We start from the raw sequence: 24,820 nt of genomic DNA on the forward strand, positions 1-24,820 counted from the left end.
GTTACAATTGAATTAAAAAGGAGATAAAAAGATTATGAATTGGAAAACATAAGATCTGGAAAATTGTTTAAGAGGTAGAAGACCCCCCACCTTGGAATGTAGAACCTCTCTGTGAACGTCTCATCATGCTCTCCTCTGTCTCCAGGAGGCTGGCTGTTCTTTGCCGCATAAAGATATCCCTTCTCTCCTCACCTAGATAACTCCCATACTCATTCATAAGTATTTATGCAGTGTCTGCTATGGACAACATCATGTTCTAGGTACTGGGGAGGCAGCAATGAGCAGAACAAAGTCCCTACCTTCATGGAGTTTACATTCTGGGGAAGATGTAGTCACCCTTCCAGCTGCAATAAACACCACCTTCCCGAGGAACCCATCCTCCTTGAACTCTCTGGGATTAACTTCACCGTTTATGCTCTCCTGTAATACCTAACATATGGTTAGTCCTCTGCACACGTTTTGTTTACTTGGTTTATTTATAATTACTTGATTGCTATCTCTCTTTACTGGCTGATAACTTCATGAAGGCAACAGCTGTGTTAATTCTTCACCCTGCTGTATTTCTGAGTCCATCAGCATATTGTTGGCTTCAAGAGACATTTGTTGATTGTGTTTAATTGCTGCTTTACACTTGTATTTTTTTCAATATACTTTTAGTCAAAAGGTGGCAGTGCAGGAGAATAAGTGAAGTTTCAAACCAGCTGGTACAATAGGCATCTGAATGGGATGCATGAGTCCTAGTTATAGGCTAATGTTAGTAACTAGAAATAGCCAATTCCTCTGAAATCTCTTAAGACCAATGAATGAAAATCACTTATGCTTGCTAAGACTATTAACACTAGTAGGACCATTGAACAGATCCTGATGGAGTTCCAACAAATGCAATTAGAATCCAAATCATTCTGACATGTGCATTTGTTAACTAATAAATATCTACCAGGATAGAGGCAAGGAAACTTTTCTTATGTCAGTGGCCATAGGTAAAGAAAAAATATTGTGATTTTTTTTTTGTTTAGTAACTTGCTTTGAATGACTTTATTTCACAGCTCAATTGATTCCCAAGTTCCAATTCCCTTCTTAAAACTGTCCCCAGAGTTTGATTAAACCTTTCTAGATGAAATAATGTTAAAACCAGCAGGCTTTTTAAAGGTTTCAGAAGTGAATATACAGAAAGAAGCTGGACAACCTCTCAGATAAAAATCTGCTCATGGTATTGGCTGTGAATAATGAATGATGCTTTTCCATATTTTAGTGTCAGCCATCTGGGTGCCTGCGCCCAAGGCAAGACACCAACTTCACCACAGCACCTTCCCAACAAATTCATAAGCTTTCCCTTTATGTTTCAACTTTACAAAAAAGCAAATAAAAATTTACATGATCTTTTATTTTCATATGAGATTTTTCTTACCCAGTAATAGATATTGTGTGTGTGCGTGTGTGTAATGGAAACAAGTAAGTAACATATAATTCATTTGGAAACAATATTTTGCTGTGTAGCATGCTGTACAGCTTGCTTTACAGATGAAATTTTGCCCATGCCCTAAAAGGCTAAAATCTGATTTAAAAATAAGGCACATGTATATGTTAATTAGCTAATTTTTCAAGGTCCGTGGACAACAGACAGAGAATCAGCAGTCTGCTTCAGATTCTAGATCCTTATTACAACTTACAAGTTGTAGTTCAGGCTATGGTGTAAACTTCATGTACACCCAGCAGGAAGATTACATGTAAGGACCAGATGTCAGAGGTAGTGAAGGGGGAGTACATGATGGGTTTTGTGCATTTTCACTATTCACAAAGATTGTATGGGGAAAACCTCTTCAGCAGAAGGATAACAAAATGACGTCTCCTAGAAATTATTATAAGTTGTTTAGGTTTTTGGAATTTGGACACCTTGAAAATAATCCTGCTATAAACATTAAATTGACAGCTTTTTAAAAAATTGCAACCACAAAATATATTAGCAAAAAGAAGAAAGGCTTCCATTCTGCTTCCAAGTTTTTTTCAAGTATGAGAGCCAAAAATTATATGTCTCCTAACTAAACTTCTAAACAAATATGGTGACTTATAAATGAAAACACAGAAATGTATATATCTGAAAATAGTACATTAGTACACATGTAAGGATGACACATGGTACCAATGCTAGGAGACATCCTCAAGTCTACAAGAGGCACCACATTCCCTGCAAGCTAGGTGGCGTGGATGGATTTTGGCACATTTCACTGGGAGAAGAAAATGCCAGGTTGACAACTTTTATATTCCTCTGGGAAGTACGCTTTTGTAAAGCTATCATGTGAGACAATATCCACCACTAAGAGTTTCCACAAGAAGCTAACAAAGTATCTGAGGGAAAAAAACATTGTCATAGGCAAAACATTGCATAGAATTGAAAAAGGTTATTAACTGTTCATTCTGCATATTACATATTGTATTGCACAGTAAGCAAGTTATAGAAAACTAGCATTTTGGACAAAGATGGTATTTCTGAATGATTCTGTCAATCAGTGTAACATTAAACCAAGTTTAGAAAAGATAAAAGCTAAGCAGGTAAAACGAGACAATGCAAGGCACAAAGCGACACATTCTTCACAGCTGAAACACAGACCCTTAGGGAAACGTCTGTTACTTGACTTGCCACAGGTTTCAAAGATATTACTAAGAGCCAGTGTATCTCTCTGAGTATCAAAATAGGTTATTGTGTTTCAGCCTAACAGTTTCAGAAATGCAGGTCAATTCTTGCTTTCCAATAGGAACAATAACAACATAATAGTAATAATAGCAGTAAATATTCACTGAGTGATTACTGTGTACCAGTCTTAATAATGGTCAAAAGAAGCCGTCGATTTGTCCATGTAGATGCAGAGAGGCACAGGGTGACTGGGGCTGAATTTATCACTTGCGCTAAAATTGTGGTCCCATGCTTTAGGTTCTCACCCGATATGAAAGTAAGATGTTTCATAGGATTACTATGTAGTTGATTTTCTCCTCAACACATTTTTTTTACCTCAAACCAGGTTTCAGGCAAGATCATCCTCAGACTGAGGATGAAGGTTGCCAGCCAAGCAGGGCTCCTGACAATGGGAACAATATCCCGGTGTGATGGATAGTCCTTAAAAACAAGCCTGTCTAGATACTAGACACTGCACCTCACACTAGGGAAATTTCAGAGAAAAACAGCTCTTGTAAAGACAGTGCCCCTGTCTACTGGTACATATGCTTTGTGTAACCTCGGTGTGAACATAAAGCTCCAGAAAGGTGGATTTGGCTTGGTGATGCTAGTTTTGAAGATCAATGGCATGTTTCTTGAATTCTTCGTTCGATATGTGAACGAGGACAGTGACTCACCATCCGCACACCTGAGAATCCCCTGAAAGCTGTCACAAAAAATAGATGCACAGGGGTTGGGGCATTAAGTCTAAATGCCAGAGTGAGCATTTAGATTTTATAGGAAGCTCCCTAGGTGGCTGTAACAGATCGCCAGGATGGAGAACACTTCATAGGTGTAGCCCAGCAACTGAAACTGCTTGAGTGTTTGAGTCAGTTAGACTAAGAAGAGAGATCCAAGTCTCAAAATTTCTAAAAACTGAACAGCAATTGGCATACAATGTGGCAAAGAAAGCAAGAAATACATTTGGTAAGACTGTCTACCTGCTGGGATTCTTGTGTCTCCTAACTTGAGCGTTCAAGATAGTTATTTTGAAGACATAACTAGACAGCTGTTAACATGGGAAGCCTATAAGAACATGACAATATATTCAGAGAAGATTGAGGATTCATGTGGTGTCACAATATTATTTAAAATTTGGGAAGACTTTGTGACCTCTTATTAGGTCTTAAGACCAAACTGCACCAGAAGGAGTGGGGAAGACACCACCTGTGAACATCAAAATGCTAGACTTGTGGGGGAAAAGGGTGCAGATTTATATCAGGCTTGTACAAAACACAAAACATTCCTTGGTAGTAGTCAATGATTTGCTAATAATTTAAGTTCCTATAGGCAGGCCCCTCTAGCCCTACTGTTGGGCTCATGACAGTACAGTTTGGGTTTAGATATCTAGGCTTCTTGAGCACACAGATGGTCTAAGTTTCTGGTGTCTTCCCAAGACTTTGCTCTCTCTGGTCTTCATAAAAAAGTAATGGCTCGCAGTTTATTGGTCATTCTTAGACAATTTGTGAGGGCATCTGAGCTTAAAACACAAACTTACTCTATCTCGAAAAAGGAAGACCTAGCTAACACGGAGAACCAAGGTCTACATGATTGTCAGCAGCAGACTTTTACTTCATCTCCAGCCAATGCAACCCCAGAACGCTGGTGCAGAATGGAAGTCAAATTCCTCCCTCTCTGTCCTCTTGAAGGAAATGCCAATTCTGGATGGTCCTCCCTACAGATGGGAAGGATTCCAACAGTGCCCCAGTCAGACCTCCCCACTCTTGCATAATCGTGAAATGAGGGACCCAGACACACTGGCATCTCCCAGCTACACCCGAATTCCTCTCGATCTTACCTAGAGAACAGGAAACAAGGAGGTTATTAGGAGAAACGGCATACAACGTACTCTTTCCTAGGAGCCGTAACAAGCAACAGACAAACCTGAGGTTGAAAAGACGAGTTCTCCAAAATCTATCAAGTAGGTGCACAGCTTGGACACCAATGATGCCCTTTCTTGGAAAGACCTGGGATTTCCCAGACCCCTTTTAGAGATGAAATATTTTACAAGGTTAAATATGGACAGGATTAATTCCAGATCTGTTCATCTTAATGCAAGTGGTATGTGTGGAACTGGCACAAATGACAGTCTCACAGAGTTGTTTAAGCTCCTGAACTCTACTCTCCTGCCACACCTTCGCATTTTTCTTCGAGCGCTGGAAGATTTCTTAGGTTTTGGGAAAGCTTAGGGGCAAAGCTTTAAAAGATTTCCCGGATTTGGTAAGCTCATGGGCACCCCCTGTGGACAGGATGCAAGGAAGCGTGCCTTCGGTTTCTGCAGAATGACAGGACCGAGCAGAGGGGCCGGTCTGCGGGAGCGAGCAGCGGTGTGAGGCGCGGCTCCTGAGAGCTGCCGCGTAAAGGCCGATGGTAGCGGAGGCGGGTCTCTCGCTGCGCGCCCGCGCGGCGGGTGGGGGCTCTCCCTCCGCACCCCCAGCACTGAGCCCGCCTCGCCAGCAGCCCAGGGGCGGGCTCCCCACGCGCTGGCTCCGGAGCCGCGGTCCCATTGGCCCGGCGGCACGTCCGTCCCCGAGTGAGGCTTCCAAAGTTTCATTGAAGGTGGAGAAGTGCGCGCCCTCCCGGGAGCCGGGGCTGCGCCGCCAGGGCGAGGCTGCACCCGCCGCGGGCGGGGGGCGCTGGCATTCGGACGGCGTTTGGTTTTCATTTAACTATTTTTTTTTTAAATTGACGCCGTGGAGGGAAGGAGTTGGAGCTTGACCCACTGGTGGTGCGCTTTCGTCTCGTTTTCTGCCCACGCTCGCTAGATTCCTTCTAGTGAGGGAAGGATTTGCAGCGCCAACCGCAGACCGAGGACTTCGAGCCCCGTGCTGTCGGGGATGGTTGCGCGCGCCTGGCCGCTGCAGCCCGGGTCTCTCCGGCCCGAGGCTGCGGGGCGCAGAGGCTGAGCTGCGCCGCCGCTCCGGGATCCGCCGCTGGGCCGCTGGTGACCCGCGGGCAGCTCCGGGAGCCCGGGCGTTGGACCGCGCGCCGCAGCCCGCGTGGGCAGAGGGCCGGGGGCGGGCCGCCGAGAGGCACCTTGGCTTTGGAGGGGGCCCCGCGTAGAACATTCCCCGGCAGCCCCTGAGCTACGCCCAGGAGCCAGGAGGAAGGATCGAACACCCTTCTCTTCCCCTTCCCTCTCCGCTCTGCCCCTAGGACCCTCTCAAAGTGCTCCATCCACTGCTTTGCCCCCGGCCACCCGCTGAGGAAGCCGCAGCCACCGGATTGGGGATCCTTCACTTCATGGGCCGGCCGTTGCGGGGGTCCGGAGTCTGGCGAGGGGCTACTTAGAGGGGCAGTCAAAGCCCGGCGAGGGGCTGCAGCGAGGCGCGGCCGGAGCCCTGTGAGCGCGCCCTCGGGGCAGACGGCGCGGCGGCCCTCGCCCAGGCAATGCTCGGGCGGCTGCGAGCCGCCGGCCTCAGGAGGCCCTAGGTGGGCATGGGCCTGGCACCCCAGTCCTAGGGAAACGCAAGCTGCGCCCCTCTGCTCGAACTCGCCGGACTGACGCGATGGCCTCGGAAGTGGTGTGCGGGCTTATCTTCAGGCTGCTGCTCCCCATCTGCCTGGCAGTAGGTGAGTGTGGTCCGCGCGCGGAGGTTACTAGGGAGAGAGGGGGCGTCTGGGAGCGGGCAGGCTTACGAGGCAAACCAAAGCTAAGGGCACTAATGCACAGGGACTTAGTTCAGGAAGCCAGCGCCGGGGTCCTGAGTGCCACAACACGACACTCACTTCCCGCTCTGGGGCGCACAATCCGGGTCTCTTAAACGTCCAGCGGCAGAGTCCGGGCGACCGAGATCCGCATATGCTGGAGTCTGTTGAATTTAGTTACACGTGGAATTTCTTTCGTGGAGTACTGACTTGTGCATAAAGGATGCAAGTCTGGCTGGAAGGCAGCTGTAGACACCCTTCTCAGGTACAGTGTAGGATCGCACTAGTCCGCTTCTCCCCAGTCCCCAGACGCACTGCACAAGGTACATCCGGACGGTGCCGAACCATCTCTCCCACAACCCCATATCCCAGCCCCTGTGAAGGAAGAAGTGAAGGACTCGTCTTAACAAAAAAAAAAAAAAAAAAAAAAGAGAGAGAGAGAGACGTAGAGACGTTTGCTTACTTTCTTTTATTGCACAAAAGCCCCTACACCACAAATGCTGTCGCTGAGGCTGTAGACGACTAGACCCAGTCCCTCCCGCCCTCTAGGCACCCGCCTTTAACAGATCTTAAAAGGGTAGAAAGCTGGTCTGCGCTCCTCGCAACTGGCGAGGGTTCAGGGAAAGAGCCTCAGCAACCTCCCATCCAGGCTCTCATTATTTCTACAGGGCTGGCAGGACGTTAAAAGCAAATGGGTGTCAGGTCCAAAGTCTCTGGCAGCGTGCTGGGAATGAGAGTTTCTGAGTTTCTCTTCTAATAGGTGGTGCCTGCTACCTTGAACCCCACTTCTAAGAATGAGTGACTGCGCCTTACTTTCCCCGTCCCCAACCAGAGCTAGAAAACAACACTTTTTACCAAGTAGCAATGCACTGTCAAAAATCATGGCCTTCGCAGAAAAGGCCACCTTTTTTGCATTTTGCCAGAGGTTAAGGACTCAAGATCACACTTGCGCTAGGTGTTTTATTTGTGCAGGTAATCAAAGCGGAGGGGCGGGGGCTCTGGTGTGTTTGTGGAGAGGAGATCCCAGCTTCCTGGGAGGAGCTTGTAATCGAGTGTTAACACGCAAATAACCTTCGCGGAAAGCCCGAGAAGGCTTCTAGAGTGGAAAATTTGTGGCAACGGCACCTGGTCCTTGGGCAGAAGGTGAGGCCAGCACGTGCAGGCTGGCCTTGGCCTCTCCTTTGCCATTTGAATTTCAGGCCAAGATCATTTTGCAGGGATCTGTGCCCTTAATAATAATTTATGTAGATAAGATAAGCGCAGCTTCCACGAAACTAATGTGGACCTCTCTCCGCCAGTTTAAGTTTGAGAAGAAAGAAGGCTTTGGAAAGCGATTTCGGTGAAAACAGCGCCGTGGTACTGCTGGTGCTTTACACGGAGGTTCTGCCCGGGTCTGGGGATCATCAGTGTATCTGAAGCGCCTGGCACACTTAACTATTTGCAGAATGGAAACTAGTGCCTAAGTTAGTTAAAGGGACTTTAAGTGTGAGGGCCGATTTGCTTTCGTCATTGCCCATGGGGGAGGCGGCCTGGGGAGGGACACTAGGGTCAGACGGCTCTCTGTTCCTTCACCTCCTCAGTCTCGCACCCCTTTACCCTTCCCGCCTCTCCTCGGGGTAGCAGCTCGCTGCGACTGTCGGAAGGGTTAGGCAGATGGTTACCTGTGGCCCGCTCCGTCCACTCGGTGAACCTAGGGATACCGCAGCAGGCATTACCCTCTGACTGCCAGCGACCTCCCCCAGAGCTTAGGTTCTTGCAGGACCCCGCTCTCCAGCCCAAGTGTTCTGCCGCCGCCGGCGCTGGCGCGGTATCATTCCGACTAGATCATTGGTGCCTACCCTGCAAAGCCCTTTAGTAGGACCGTAAAGCTGTGCTTCCAGAGCAGCCAGAGCGTGTAGCACTCCCAGCTCTCGTGCCTTCGGAAAGGCGCGGAGCCTCCCAGGGGCGCATAGCAGAGTAGGGACTATGGTCCCGCGGTTGGGGTCGCGACACGGCCCCGTCCCCTTCTGTCCCCGTCCCCTGCTGCCGCACGGCGCCCCGTGGGCCCCAGTGCAGTGTTCGCTGCCCGCAGGCTGGGGCCCAAGGTAGGCTAGCTCGGGCCCGGGACCCGCCCATTGGCTCCGCGACCCGGAGCTTCTGGAAAAGAGAGCTGCTTTGAAAGAACTCAAAGATGGTGGCCCCGCCCGCCCGCAGTCCTGCTTCCTCACCCGGGGACAGCGGGAGTCGGCGGGCCCAGATGATCCTCGGCCGCCTTCCCTTTCCAGCTCAGGGCTCTGGGTTCCCACGCGTCTTCAGGACCCAGGGAGGCCAACCGGGGTGTGCGTGTGCGCGCGGGGTGGGGTGGTGCTTCGTCATCTCCCTGCCGGAGGGCGGCGGAGAACGCCCCCCGCCTCGCTAGCTGTGGAGCCCATTGCTTCCTCTCCCACGTGGAAGGCGACCTAGCGGAAGGTGAAAGACGTGGACCTCGGACCACGCCCCCTGCCTAGGGAGAGGGGAGCTTCGGGAAAGCCAGATGACTGCCCTCCTGACAGACCCCTTTACTTTTTGGCTGCTGCTTAGGAAAGACAGCCGACTTTCCGACGGTGTATGATACCTCTATTCATAGCACCTGTTGGGAAAAGGGGGGCTGGGTACATGTTGCCAAAATTAAACGTTCAATTATTTTCAACAGCAAGTGAACACTGTCAAGGTTATTGGAGGGTTTTCAGGTCGGCCTACTCCCAAGGTGCTACTAAATCGAATACTCAGGTTCCCCTCATACCCTGATCATGGAGCAGGCAATGATGTGTTTGCCATTAGTATCGATGTTTACATAGCCATCTATTTTAATATCTGGGCAAGGCAGCTTTCAAAGCCAAGCCTTTGTAGAAGCTTTTGTATTTCTCTTTAAATTCATTTCTTTGACATTTCTGTTGAATTTTTTCTGCACAGAGATGCTCTAGCCATTTTACCTAATGATGGATGTTAAAGATTAACTGCCATTGTGTTTAATCAGATGCTTAAAGTTTTTCTTTTCCCTTTAAAAGAAGTTTACGAGAAGTGATAAGTGAAATTAGGCCTCTTTTATGCAGGTGTTTTGTGGCTTTTCAGTGTTAAAAGCAAAACAAAAAACATAATATAACATAATATTGTTTACCATCCAAAATGAGCATCCAGTGACAGATTTTCCCATATCAACAGAAAATGAAAAATTTAAAGATACACAGCATTATTTATGGCTACTTGGATAGCCATTCTGATTTTTCTTTACAAATAATACATGAAGAAATTAACAGATAAAACCTTCCATGATATGCAATTTTAATAATTATAGTAATATCTGGTAATTCTTGAGTACTTTAGAAATATTTTTACATTTGTTTTCTTCTAACATGATTCTATTGTGCCAACAATCTTTAAGTCTCTGATTGGAGACTATTTCTGAGTTGTGATTGGATTGGTGTATTTTTTAATCATATGTTCATGACCCATTCACTGCATTTTGCCAAGTGTTGCTTGTAGTTCCCTAATATTTTGCCTAGGAGAGCTGACTTAAGTATTTTTAGGGAAGGGGAGGGAACCTGGCATGGACAGAACAGATGGTTCAGGAGGGGCAAAGCCAAGGTAACATCACTGGCTTATGCTTGCTTACCTTACTCTTAATGAAGTGGCCAGAGTTTAGGAAAGGAGAGAGCAGAACAGGAGACTGAAACACACAAAAGGAATCAAGCAACAAATGGATGCTCTAGAAAAATATCACACTTGGATAATAGTGCAAGTTCAGGAAGAATGTCTAAAATTCTCTTTAGAGATAGTTGGATAAAAACTAGAGCAAAAATACAGAGTTACTTTTTAATTTTGTATGGGTATGGCTACCTACACCTAATTTTCCCTCTATGGCATAATGTATTTTTCCTCATGTGGCATGTGTTATTTTGAAATCACACTTTCACACACACCAAGAATTACAAATGAAGCCTGATTAGAGTTCAGAGTCATTCCCCCTGTCTCTTCCAAAACTCTCTGCTGCAGGAGGTTTCAGTTGCTGAATGATGTGTTAACAGTGTTTGAAGTCACTTTCTTTTCTGTCACACCTCTCAGCCTTACCTAGGTAAGTACTATTTACCACTTTCAGAAAGGAAAAATACAATAGTGGAAAAGACTAGAAATACATAGATCTATTTAAAATAAAATACTTAATGAACACAGATGGACTTGTCACTTGGGCTGTGGAAGCTGAGGTTATGTGTTAACCCTGTAGTTTGTCAATGGATATGTAGCTTTGTATACAGTGTGTGCTTATTCATAGTCAGAGATCAGCAGGATGCTTTGGACTTCACCTTTGGGGGAAAGGGGTGTTGTGACTTGGAAATTGAAGAAACTTCCATTCACATACCGGCTATGCCCTTTATTATATGATCATGGAGTTCTTTTTGCTTGTTTGTTTCTTCTTTCTGTAAAATGGAGATATTAATACCTCCTTCCTTGGGTGGTTTGAGATAGTGTGCACTGCACACCTTATATAATGCCTGACACTCCACAGGTCCTCAAAAAGGAAGGTATTGAGTTTCTGACAATGTGTAGAAGAGCAGGAATGCTTGAGGAATGTTTTAGTAGAAATGAACAGACTAGCAGGTAAAACATGAGTCGTAAGAGACTGAACAAGTAAGTGGGATTCATATGAAAACAATATTATACCTTCCTAGGGCCAGACTATGCAGTTGAAAGTTGGTGTATGTGTTAGCAGAGGATTTTTAATTATCAGGATTATTCTCATCAGTTTTACTCAATACTCTTATATATCTGCAGTTTCATTCTTCTTATTAAATATGTTCTCTATGGAACTGTATGCCTTTTGACACTATATCATCATTTTTGGTCTTTATTTAATATGATTTTATTTATCTGTTTTTACATGGGCATTTTCCTTTCAGATCCTATGCTACTTTAATTGTACATGAAGTTGCATAGTAATAATATATATAATTTTATAATTTGTCCATAAGTATTCAAGAGAATTTAGAGTGGTATAAGTACACCTGGATATTTAAGAACAATTGATTAAGAATATTATGATTATACAATGTATATAGTGTTAAAATATTACATTATTAAGATTTATAGATTTAAATCAATGTTTTGAGGACATGGAATCAGGTAAACAAAATAAAGCAAAAATTCCATTGAACTGAAGCTTATTAAAAAGCTGCACTGGAAATCATTTAAAAAATTTGGCTATAAGAGATAAGCCTTTACAGTGCTAATCACATTCATTGGACCCTCCACTTGGTCTTTCAGACCCATCGGGACATGTCAGGATCAAGAAGGATGAGGTGACATGAATCCACATTCTAAATATCCTGAAGAGAATGCATCAGACAGATTTTAAGAATTTCATAATTTTTGAACTGTCCAATAATTACCCAATAGGCATGGAATATTTAGCTAAATCATTTAAAAATTTTAGTGTGATAACAAAATTTTGCATTTTTTTCTATTTATCATTAGATTTTTAAAAACATGCAGTTTAAAAATGTTTTAAAGTCTTCTGCAGAATGTATATCTTTTGGTTGCCTTGTTTTATCATATTTTCTTATTAACAATCTGACATTTTCAAATTCTCTTTTTTGCTGTAGTGGTAGGCACAATTATTCATTAAATTAGGATATTATGACAGATTTAAACGTTTTGGTATATGAATTTCAAATTTTAGATACATTTTATAAAAAAGGACAGATATGGTGTATCTGAGTGATTAAGTTCTGGCTTTCTGTTGTAAATTCACCAGTCATCTGGTGGTGAAGATTTTGACAGGATTAACTGTTCTTTTTTGAGGGGGTTTTCTTAAGAAAAATTTTTTTATTTTCCAGTTTTATTGAGAAATAATTGACATATATCACTGTATGAGTTTAAAGCATACAGCATGATGATTTGATTTGCATATATTGTGAAATGATTATCACAACAGGTGTGGCTAACATCCATCTTATATAGATGATATAAAAATAAAAGAAAGAAAAAAATTTCTCCTTTTGATGAGAACCATTAGCATTTACTTTTTAAACAACTTTCGTATATATCATGCAGCAGTGTTAGCTGTAGTGCATTAAGTGCATTAAGCCCCTAGTACTTATTTCTTATAAACTGGACCTTTGTACCTTTTGATCCCCTTCTTCCAATTCCACCTCTGATACCCCATACCTTGGGTAACTACAAATGTGTTCTCTTTCTATGAGTTATAGGGGTTTTCTTCCAGGAGTTTTGTTGTTTCAGGTCTTGTATTTAAATCTTTAATCTTTGAGTGAATTTTATGAGTGGTGTATGATATGGGTCTAGTTTCATTCTTTTACCCAGTTATCCCAGCACCATTTATTGAAGAGTCTGTCTTTTCCGCATTAAGTATTCTTGGTTCCCTTGTCAAATATTAGTTTACTGTATATGCTTGAGTTTATTTATGGGTCCTTGATTTGTTCCATTGCCTTATTTGTCTGTTTTTATGCCTGCATCATACTGTTTTGATGACTATCAGGAAGTGTTGAAATCAGGAAGTGTGATGCTTCATGCTTTGTTCTTCTTTCTCAGGATTTCTCTGACTATTTCTTTGGTCTTTTGGGTTCCGTATACATTTTAGGAGTGTTTTTTTCTACTTAGAAAAAAATGTGGTTTTAATATTGATACGGATTGCATTGAGTCTTTTGGTAGTATTGACATTTTAACAATATTCTTTCAATCCATGAACACAGGATATCGTTCCATTTGTCTGTGTCATCTTCTATTTCTTTCACTGATGTCTTACAGTTTTCAGTGTAGAGATCTTTCACCTTCTTAGTTAAATGTACTTCCTAGGTGTTTTGTTGTTTTTAATGCTGTTGTAAATGGGATTGATTTCTTTTATAGAAATTTCATTGTTAGTGTATGAACTACTCACTTAAGGAGTCATTTATTCTATTACCCAATTTCAGATGATTCTCCCCTCAGTATTTTCTCCAATTTTGAATTCTCCACACACCCACACACCCACACCTGTAACCCCTACTAGGTCAGCACCAACACTCACCTTCCACCTGCAGTCATCCCTGCGCGTTCCTTGCAGTTTCCCTCCTCTCCGTAACCCTCACATTTGCAACAATGCTGTTGATGCCATTGCTCCTCGGCGCACGTCCTGTCCCATCAAGTACCTTGGTCATAGATGCTCCTCTAGGTTTGTTTTTGCTCTTTCGTCTTGGTCAACAGGAGTGTTTCATTGGGTTCACATCCTGTGTGTCCTGCAGTGTTGGAGAACCTCAAGTTTCCGTCTCGGCCTCTTGGTCCCTCTGCGTCCTTCCCATGTGCTGAGCCAGATGTGCCTTCCACTGCTCAAACTCTCAAGAATCTATTTTGAAGTTAAGAGCATTTGGGGCTTTTCCCAGTTAGCTGCAGTCCAGCCTTACCTCAGTCGAATCAGGCAAGCCATTGTTGCCATTCCCCCTTCAGTACAGTGCTTGGCCATCAGCCCAGCAAGTTAGTATTCCTATCCTGGTAGCAAGGAGATTCGTTCCTCCAGCTGATAGATGGCCCTTTCAGCCTCTTCTGAGCAAAGACAGTTTTGTTCTTTATTTAAGGCTTTATATAAAGATAAGCTTTGTATTTCTCACATAATAGTCAAAATGTAGTGATCTGAAGCTGGGGTGCTAACTGTGCTCTGTGAGGTTAAAGGTTGACATTGATCTTGTATTGCAGGTGTTGCATTCACCTCCATGGTTCAAGATAGCTTGTTCTGCTGTACACGTCAAGCTGAAGGATGGAGGAAGCAAACACGGAAGGGCACTCCTTCTTACCCTCTAAGGGCACAACAACATGGAGGTTGCATGAACCACTTTAGCTCACATTCTGTTAGACTGAATTTAATAATATTTTTTATCTACCAAACTGCAAGGAAAGCTGGGAAGTGCCATCTTTATTTTGTCTGGTAATGTGCTCAGTTAAAGTGGGAGAAGGTGGTTCTCTTTCAGTAATAGAGAAAGAGACTGGATATGATCATGCAAATATTGGTCTATGCCTCCTGCACATGAAGGTAGCTTAATGTGTCTTGCAGACACTGCAAATTTTTCTACCCACCGTCCCCATCCCCATGCTGCTTCTAGACCTATAACTAGACGGAAGCTCCAGCAGACTCTTAAATGTGAGATATGGAGTGTGATCCATGAGGAGATGCACTACAGTCCAAAAGAACTACATGAATTTCCCAATTTATGCAGACAGAGATCTGAGGGTGCATGGGGGTGGATATTAAGGGTGTGGGATAGTAATGGAAAGACCATAAAGTTGGAACAGGCTAAACTTACTGATATGGAACCACTAAGAACAAGTTCTGGATTCACTATTACTGCTTGATGGGTCAGAGAGGGCTCTACAGTTTGGTTGGCTGGCTGGAGCACGGACTTTAAGGTGACGTGCACTAAATGTTGTAATGCCAAGCCTGCCCTGGTGCTCTGGAGAGGATGGCATCTAGACGCTGAGGGAGGGTGGAGTGGTAGAGTGGGCTTATTGCATGAGACCAGCTCCCCCTCCTTGGGAGGGTCCAGAGGACTTTCTCCACAACTGTGAGAGGGAAATTTGTGAGGAAGGCCTCCAAATCCTTGAAGAGCTCTATGATGGTTCTCCTCTGTGGGTCAGAAATTACAGTGGGAACTGCTGCCACTACACTGAGGACCCCTAAATACAATGGCGGTATTTGGGTCCCAGACGCTAAGTGGCTCACTTAGTCGCCAAAAGCTAGGTGGGCATAGTTACCATAATGGACAGTGGAGTCAAAACAGCAATCAGAACAGTGTGGCTTGAAGAGACAGGACATTTAGCTTGTGGTTATTGGTGTTCCTGGAAGTGAGATAGACAGTCTACTGGATTCTGACTTGATCTGTCTAAGTGGAGCAGTTCTCGGTCAAGTAAATAAAATTCTGCCTTGAATTACAAACACAGAGTCCTGACTCCTTAATTAATTCCCAGACTTGAGCTGGTATACAGACTCAGAATCTTTGAATGAAAGACTTGTAAAAAACAATTGCCTTTGCTTAGAACTAGCTGAAAGGGCTGTCTGTCAACCAGAGAGAAGAATCTACTTGCTGTTTGGACAGAATACAAACGTTCTATATTGAGGGTCAAACACTGTGTTGAAGGTGTGAATGGCAACAGTGGTTTGCCTGGTTTGAGCAAAGGCAGGAGGAAACTGACATTGAGAAAAGCCCACCTACTTTTAACTAGGGCCCATTAAGGAAGGACTCCTTCACTCTGCCAATTGCACATTCGTTCACTTTTCTGCAACCCATTTCTTTGAATAACAAGTTTCTATTTAAAGTGGAAGTATCTGTTTAAAATAAGATGACTGTCATCTGTATGTTATGTAAGTTAGTTCAAACAGCTGATTTTCCTCCTTATGCCTCATTGGGATGGAATGGACATTTTAACTGAGTGGGGAGAGAGAATTGTTATATGGTAGATGTAGGTATAGTCTGATTCCAGGGATTTTTTTAAGGAGTCATAATATCATTGGTATTTAGGGGCTTACCAAGAAGAGTTCCAATATCAAAGGCAGCACATCTTTCCTGGGGTTAGTTGTATTCACAGGAAACAGAACACAAAAAATCTTTCTCTTCTTCCTTCTTTTATTTGTATTACATGCTTTCTGACTTCCAAGGGGAAATACACTGTTTTGATTAATCTCCCAGCTCTCAAGCCTGATTGTTTAGGTACAGATATTGGCCTGCCCTACTAGCTGTGTCACCTTGATCAAGTTGTTTGACCTCTCTGTTTTTCAGTTATTTCTTCTGGAACATGACTTGATAATAACAGAACCTAGCTCAGAGGGTTGTTGAAAGGCTTAGATGACAGTGCTTGTAAAGTGCTTGAGGCAGTGTCTGACACATGATAAATAATAAATCTTTGGTCTAATGATTAGTTCCAGACTCAGAATTTAGGCATTATTACTAGTCAAAGGCTAGATTAAGGACCTGCTCATCAAGAGCAACATAGTTTCTGTGGGCAGATAATTACAATTTGGAATTCCAATCAACTTTCAAGGAAGGTTTGGAATGAGACCTGTTTGTAAGGTGAGAGTATCTATCTGGTTCCCCCCACCTCCCAAACAGATATGTTGGAAGGCATCTGTGCTGTTATTCATTGTTACCTTTGAAGCTAGGTGGCATTTGTAACATCTCCCCTTCTTTACTTCTCCTTCCTAGGCAGAATAAATTCTTCCCTGTGTGCTCACCTGGCCCTTGGTTCATATTATCACAGTTTTGTATTTAATTATAGGATTGCCCTCTTCCCTTTCACATTTCTGCAACTTCAGGGATCCTATGTACTCTTCCTTGGTATTCCCAACACAAATTTATTGTCTGACATGTAGCAGATATTTAACATATTTTTTGAATTGTAGGTTTTTTGACAGCAAAATTGTATCCAGTTGCTACACTTAAGCTGTCCAGTAAGGACTGTAACACACTGCCGACAGTGAAGGAATATTTTTCAGTTGACTAATTATGGAATTCATGGACTAAGTTTTTTCTCTTGAACATCTCAGAAGTTTGAAAACTGAGATCTAGCTTCTTATAGGTATTGGTTTTTACATATTTGAATATAAAATTGATATACCAGTCTAATTTATATGTGCTGCAACTTCATAAATGTGAATTTTTTCAGTATGACAAATAATACCTTTTACTTGCTTTGCAGTGAATAGGGAAGGAAAAACCCATTGACAATGGTAAAGTTTGACCCCAGCATCATCCTTGAAGTGCATATTATTTTTAAAAATGTTTTCAGCTCTCCTGGAACCACACGAATCGATCTGTTTTCTGTTGCGGTCAAATCTGCTAGGTCAGCAGTTTTAGCCACAGGTGCAGAAAAGGAGGAAGAATGTATAACTTTAACAAGCTGATCATTTTGAACCAAAGCCCCATGGACCTGAATTTTAGATATGTGCAGAACTGAGAGGTCCCTGCCCCTGCCACTTCTTCCCAGCCTCTGTGTTCCTGTGCTGTAGCTGCCTGCTAGCAGTATTCTGCTGTGGCACATGTGCCCCTGCTAGAGAATCTAGGCAGCAAATATTTTAGAAAGGGCCCGTGTCTGAAGGTCTAGTGAATAAGTCTTGATGCTGTTAATAATGAGCTATGAGACTTTACCAAGACACAGAAACTCTTTATTCCTCAATTACATCATCTAGAGAATAGTTGTTCAAAGCTATGAAATCTTTTCATGATTCTCACAGTAATTCTGCACATAACATTTTTCAGTATTGGAAGGTACAACTATAAAACACTACTTTTTAGCCAAGAAATAAGAATTTTTACACCTAAGTTGTTCTGGTCTCTTAATAACCATCATACTTATATTATTTCAGTCTTCTAAGAAATGTTAGGAACTGCTGAGGAAAATAATTTTATGTCATGTTAGGTATTTGATTGAGGATTTTTTTTTCAGGGTAGCTGATGTGAAGGAAAGGAATCTAGTTTAGGTTTTGTAATCATAATATTTGGTGATTCTTCCTCACTTGCACCTGACACAGAATCATACACAAATCTTCAGCAATGGTAAGAAGAGCAACAAGGGGCATGGTCAAATTTGGTTCAGAAATGGCTTGTGTAGCTTTGCAGCAATAAAGGAGTTTTATCTTTGCCGTTACATATGCTGGATAAAACACACTATAACTATGTTTTATAAATTTGAATATGTATGTAATGCATTTTCTGAAAAAGAACATTTGAACTGTGGTCTTAATAGTGCACTGGTGACTTTGTTGCTTTCAGTCACTTTTTAAAGTTATCCTCTGATTTTGACCAATTTTTCTTGCTCCCTCCCATTGTTCGTTTCCCAGAATTCATTAAAATAACACAGTAACCCAAAGTTATTCCATTATGTGTCCAGCCTTTTCTGTCTTAAAATAGCACTGGCTTTTGTCTATTCCAATGTCAAGGAAAATTCATGTCTATTTCTTTGTTGTTATTGACTCCTATCTCTTTATCACTTGTGACTTTATTGCTTTCGAGGTTTCTTTTTTGGCTATTTGCCCAAGAGGAGTTTGACAATATTTAAAGACTCTTACCCTTAAGTCTCTAAATATTATCATTCAGACCTTCCTATCTCTGTGTTCCTGGCTCAGTTATTGGCACTCATCTCCACCTCAGTTCTTAGTAACATAAGAAAAGATGTTGGTTTTTTTGGTTACCTAATTTCTTTCTTCTCCTTAAAAAATTATGCACTTCAGGGAAAATCTATTAAAGAGAGATTTACAGGTCACCCATGGTATCTGCATCTCCCTGTTGGCCCCGGAGCCTTGGATTTCATGGCTCCCTTCCTCACCAGGTCCCTCTGTGCTCTCCTTCCCACCCCCACTGCATGCTGTGTGAGAGGTCTCAACTCCTAGGGCTCTTGGGTTCATGCTAACAACAGCTATTAGATGTTCATTAAAGGGCTCTGTCATGTATTCACTCATTCTGGTGCATGTATTTCTAGCAAAAATAATTAAAGTGCACTTGCTTTGTAAACACACCCATCATTTAACACCACAGTTCTTAGGTCTTCTTGATGTTATTCCTTGAACAAGTTCAGAATGAATAAATGTTTTGGTTTGTTTTCAACATTTTTCTCTAGAGACTGCCATAGATAGTCATTTGACATGTGGTTACATAAATACCAGGTAAGATTGTCTCTCATCAGGTAGAGGTTTAAAGCTCAGAGTCTCTCAGAGTTACAGGATTTCCACCGGAAGCTGACCCAAGGCCACAGTGTAACATGCCCAAACATGGCTTAGCACCTTCCCACTCCCCCTGGCTCGCCATTCAGTAAAACCACTTCCTTACCTTTTTCTCTTTAATTTCCCACCTTCCGCGGGCTTCCAGGACTTTTCCAGCAGATTCAGGAATGAGGAGGAGAACAAAGTTTTTTGGGTTAATCAGACCACGTTTCAAACTTTTGCTTGATTCCTAATTAGTTATAAGGTTGATGTTGCAGAGCTTGTCAGCCTCAGTTTCCTAACCTTAAGAATGGCAAAAATCATATCTATCACAAGTAACAGAAAGGTGTAAATGAAATGGTTTAAGCTTTACCATTCACACAGTGCAAACAAATTAAGGCTAACTGGATGTGGCCCCGCTTCCTTTCTCCTTCAAAGTGCCTGGGCCTCTCCCTGCCCACCTGTCCTGTGACTATGGCCCTTGCTGCTGTGATTCAGAGCCTTGTGGGCTGGGGCATCGAAGAAATACGCTGTTGGCTCCGTGTGTCTGCTTCCCAGGGGTGCCTGGTGTTAACTGGGCAAAAAGCTGTTACCAAAAAGAGGACTCTGAGGCTGGAAATTCAGTAACTAAGGAGGATAAAAGGCCAGTAAGTTTCTGAGGGTCTTGTGGTGTTTTAAATTCAGTTATAATTCTTTAAAGTAATCACTTAGTAAAATATACAAAGGGTAGGAACTAGGGTGGGTCCATGGTAGGTATGGATGAAGGTTACTGAACAGTGAACTCCCTCAGGTTTGCTAAATTAAGGCAATGGTGATACAATATGTTGTAAATAAAACTTACTCTCTCATTCTATTAAAAATCAGAACTGTCTGTCTAGTAGTTGAGTCGTAGTTTTTGGTTGATTTTTTTTTCTTACTGTTATTTCAGATGCTGAACTTAATAGCCATAAAATACCTTATACTTCAAGTTTTAATTTTAACTTTCCTATCTAATTGTAATTCTTAACCATATCTGAATTTCATGAACATATTCCCAATGTGAGATGTAAGTGATCACAGTTAGGTAATTTAATAAAAAACTTGGTGGAGCTGAGTTTTTTCCTTTGCCTTTAAAGTTTGGTTGAAATTGAGTATGTAAGGTGTCAAATTAGTTCCAGTGCATTTTTCTGGGATTCCTTTAAGGATGGCTAATTTAGTTGAATGAATTTAATAATTATATTTTTGTGATTTGTTTGTTAAGAATTATTTAAGAGTGAATTATTTTATAATAGCTATTAGATGAGCCAAACACTGAGACTTCTGAAATGTTATAAAAGGCTATCAAAGTTTGTACAGTTAAAAAAGAAAACCTTTAAAAACACAATACAGATGTGATTCTGTGTGCCTGTTTACAATATAAAAATCGTTTTTGTAAAACGTGGAAAAACACTAAGCAGAGTAGATACTTTTCAGTGTTCATTTTATTTAATCTTATGTTCTGAGGATATTTTAAATACCTTGAAGGTGTCAATTTTTTTCACATAAGGTCAAAATTTCTGCTAAGAAGAACAGTTTTGGTTTTGTGTCACATAGATTTTCAGTACCTGTGGGCAGGGCACTGTGCTATTTCAGCTGAACGACTAATACAGTTAGAATGAGTTATGCGATCCTGAGTTACATGAAAATCTAATATACCTGCCTTGAAGTTTGAAGCTGCATTTGCAATTCCACTAGCTGTATCTTACACAACCTTATTGTGACTCCATGGCAGAAACTGCAGGCATATTTCAAATGTGGGATCTGGTTAATTTCCAGGAAGGGATGTTATGGGGTCATAAGTCTCATCACAGATCTCCTGTGATGTATTAAAATCAGTGAGAAGACTTGCTGAGTGCACAGTTTGTTCTAAATTTGTTTATTAACATTTGTATATGTGATAGTTATCTATTGGATGTTAGCCAATTTCTCTGTGTGGGAAAGTAATGAGCTAATAAATGAAGGAGAACTTGGGATATTTTATCAGTGTGGAAAATAATAATTTGTTTATTGAAACCTGATGGCTTAACTATAGAAATTGATTGATTGAATCAGGAAATTCAAACACCTTTACAAAAATCAAACACATTTTCATATTGTCACCTCCATTAATCTGGAGATTGCAGGGTAGGACAAATCATGGCAAACCTTGATTCTACTAAAAAATATAGAGTGATTCACTTATGCTTCTCATCCTCTAATTCACCAACTTATAATTTTTCCTCCTTACTGTCAATTTCATATCATGCCATGGAAAGTTATTACAGAGAGCTAAATAGTCACCATCTTAATGGCAGCTGAGCAGCTCAGCAACATGGAATCTGTTGATGCACAGCAAGCTGCTGCATTTTCTGCTTCTCGATTTTCTCAGGTGTAAATGTGGATAATTATAGGATCTATCTCGGGCTTGTTAAGAGAATTAAACATGGAAGTGCCTGGCATATTTTAATTCTAAATATGTAAAATACCAAGAACTTATTATATGCTTTCTCTCTGGAAAACTTGAAGTACCTGAAATATGAAAAGTTATTTGGCATAGTTGAAGATTTATTCCATCTTTTAATAAAATGTAGTAAGTGACTGCTTTGTACAGCTGACCATGAGACCCTGAGGGATGAAAAGGAAACAAACGAGCCAAAGCAGAAACCACCTGGACCTCGGCCCCAGGCTTTCTGCATATGTGACTTCTTATTCTTTAAACTCCCCCAAGTGGGTGTTAAATCTTATTTTATAGATGAAAATGTAGTGTTTTAAACATTCCTAGGGAATCCCAAAGTCACAGAGCTACCACTTCGCCTTAAGGAAAAGTGGATTCCAAAGATGCCAGGTGGGTTTGCTCCCCACCCCAGCTGTTTCCAAGGGGCGTGGGCCTGGGTTAGCTGCAGCGGAAGGGGCCGCAGCACAGCAGAGCATCTCCGTGGGTTTGGTAGACCAGCTGGACAGTGTCCTGTCAGATGCTGACTTTGTGATTCTGGGTAAGTCTGGGTTCGAATTTGGCTAACGGGTTATGGAATTCACCTGCCTGTCCCAACTGTAGTGGCCTTTGACTCAGTGGCTCACAAGGAGAGTGGGATATGCCACCCCAGCCATTTCAGGGGTAACCTGGTGACTCAGAAAAAATGATACTCATTAAATCATGTACTGCTCTTCCTTCCCCAAGGGGCTCTTTGAATTTTATTAGGTAATTTCTATTGGGAAATATTTTCATTTTACATAGACTTTGAATATCTTAATCCAGCATTTATGACAGTGAGATACTCATGCTCAGCTATTTTTGAGAAATGGTGGACTAAATACATGTAAATGTTTTTTATGGCAAGACTGTTCAGAGCTTAATATGTAATGCAAAGTGTGAATTTCTAAGACTTTGGTATAACCTGCAGTGTTTCTCAAACCTCTTTGACCACAGAACCCCTACTTATTTTCCTTGGCACTGGTGTTCTGGGGATCACATATTGGAAAATTCTGTAGGAACTCTGGACTACCGATAGACCAATGAAAGCATTTATTTTGGGATAAGAGGGCCTTTCAGAAGATCCTATGAAGGTGTGGACATGAAAGCAGCCCTGGTTGGTGGCCACTGTCAAGCCCACTAGCAGACAGAATAAACACAACTGTCCTTTACTTATGTATGCTTGCTGACTTATGTTTGCATCATCATTTAATTTAAAAACAAAGTGGTCCAAAGGAGAGAAACCATTTTAGAAACTGGATATTTCAGCTATTGTAGAATACCTGCAAATAACTAGGCTGTAAACATTTCCAGGCCTAGAGCACCACAGTGAAAAAGCAACAAGGGTTTCAGGTAAGCTGGACCACTTCCTGCAGCATCCCATCATCTCTGGACTGACCTTTGTCATGGTCCTCTGAGGGTTTTCCTTCTTTGAACATGTCTGTACATTCCCTTCTCCACATGCTGGTTGCATTGGCAATTTTAAACATGTAAGTCAGATGCTATCCCTCTGCTTTAAAACCTCCAGTGCTTTCTCATTGCCCTTAAAAAACAAACACCAACTCCCTAATTTGGCCTATAAGGCTTTTGGTTTGTGCACCATGTAACCACACTGGAATTACTTGTTACTCAGATACAGCTATTTTTGATTTAAGAGCTTTTCCCTTTTGTTGGCTCTGATGAGCAGTCTTCCTGTAGGTCTCAGGGTAATGTCACTCCTAAGGGATGTATTTCCATTCCACCGTCACTGCCATATCACATTTCTGTAGTTACCTTCACAGTACTTAGTACTGTCAGATTCCTTTCATGTCCATGAGTTTATCATTACCTGCCTCCACCTCCTCCCATTTCCCCCTGATGCTTTGATTTCAACATATTGAATAGGCCCTGCTGACAGTAAGCACAAGATTCAATACATTAATACTGACACAAGAACAGTGGAAATGGTGTCATTGTGTTCATTCATTTCTTCATTCATGCCTCAGTTTCCTCATCTGTAAAATGGAGATAATAGTAGTACCTACTTCATAGGGTGGTTGGGGAATTTTAAAAAAATTAATGTATTTAAAGTGCTGGTGACCTAGTATCTGTCATGTCATAAGCATTTGATAAATATAATTATTATGATGTTGATGTTTCATTGGTTTGTTCAACAGTCATTTATTGGCCAACCCATATGGCTGATTCTGTGAATACAAATGATGTGAAAGGCATGGTTCCTGTGCTTGCACTTCCCCTTAAACTTGGGGTAGCCCAGTCCCGCTGTAGTACACAGAATGGAAAACTGCTGGTGGTGTTGCCTGGTTCCATTGTGCCACCACAATGTTTTGAATGACTGTGGAATGTGGCCAAGAAAGTGAACCACAGGTAGGAAAAGTTGTTCCTGGTGTGTGAACAATAGCTCTTTAATCGGCAGATGGGACACTAAATGACAGAGTCACGGTACTTCAGCTGGGCACTCAAAATGTAGTGCAACGCAATGAGGTAAGTCCTAGAATGAGAACGGAGGGGAGTGGGAGGGAGTCCCTGGCTTAGACCATCCCTCAACACCAAGACCCACTCAGAAAATGATATAAACAAAACTGGCTGAAAAAACATGTTAACACTTCTCAGAATATTTACTTTAAAGCAGGGGACAAAGGCTTTAAACCAAAGAAATGCATCCTCAAGCATGGGGCTCTCTGTGTGTGGGTTACCTTTCTGCAGGCCTCTGTGGGCATGGAGAGAGGGGGGGGGGTGGGGTCTCCAGCTGCTCCTGATGTCCTGAGGGCTCAGCTGCCTAGCTGCTCTACTTGTCAGGCAGGTCCAGGGGTAAGGACACACTGAAAGCCCCATGTACTTGGGGAAATAACCAGAGTTACCCAGGGTTTGATTTGGGGTGAGGACAGGACTCCTTGGGAGAAATCATGGCCACTCCTTGCTCATCCATCTCCCGGTAGGTTGCCTCTCGGCTCTTAGATTGTTCACAGAATTGCACTGCGAGAAGACACACTAGTAGATGTGAATTACTCTGTCTGTACTTCTCTTGGCTTATCTTATCTCTGACATGCCTAGTCACTTCATGCTATCAAGTTGGTGAAAAGCCAACACTGGCAAAGACTTCTAAACATTTCAGAAAAAAACGGCACTACTCAAAAAGAGGCTCCGAAGTTCCTGTCAGCCAGGGCTAGAAGGTTGTCCTGTCTTGGGCTAGAGTCTTTGGCATAGAGCTGCTTAATGGTGGCTTTGAAGTTTCTTTCTTTCTCTCCATATGGTTACAACTAAAAACAAAAGGCTTTTCCCTTAAGGGTAATCCTTTATTTAGAGT

The 24,820-nt window shown here is 42.4% G+C and overlaps 1 protein-coding gene across 2 annotated transcripts in view; it reads left to right on the forward strand.

Moving 5' to 3' along the window:
* The first annotated feature begins 6,152 nt into the window (after window positions 1-6,152).
* PIEZO2 (piezo type mechanosensitive ion channel component 2) overlaps window positions 6,153-24,820 on the forward strand; it is a 455,534-nt gene continuing 436,866 nt past the window's right edge. For both annotated transcript variants that reach the window (XM_036880702.2, XM_036880703.2), the window contains exon 1: window positions 6,153-6,283. In XM_036880702.2, coding sequence (XP_036736597.1) covers window positions 6,220-6,283 — 64 coding nt within the window. In that variant the 5' untranslated portion in view covers window positions 6,153-6,219. The remainder of the gene's footprint in view (window positions 6,284-24,820) is intronic.

The sequence above is a fragment of the Manis pentadactyla genome, chromosome 6 (assembly GCF_030020395.1).
Source record: "Manis pentadactyla isolate mManPen7 chromosome 6, mManPen7.hap1, whole genome shotgun sequence".
In the NCBI taxonomy this organism is placed as follows: domain Eukaryota; kingdom Metazoa; phylum Chordata; class Mammalia; order Pholidota; family Manidae; genus Manis; species Manis pentadactyla.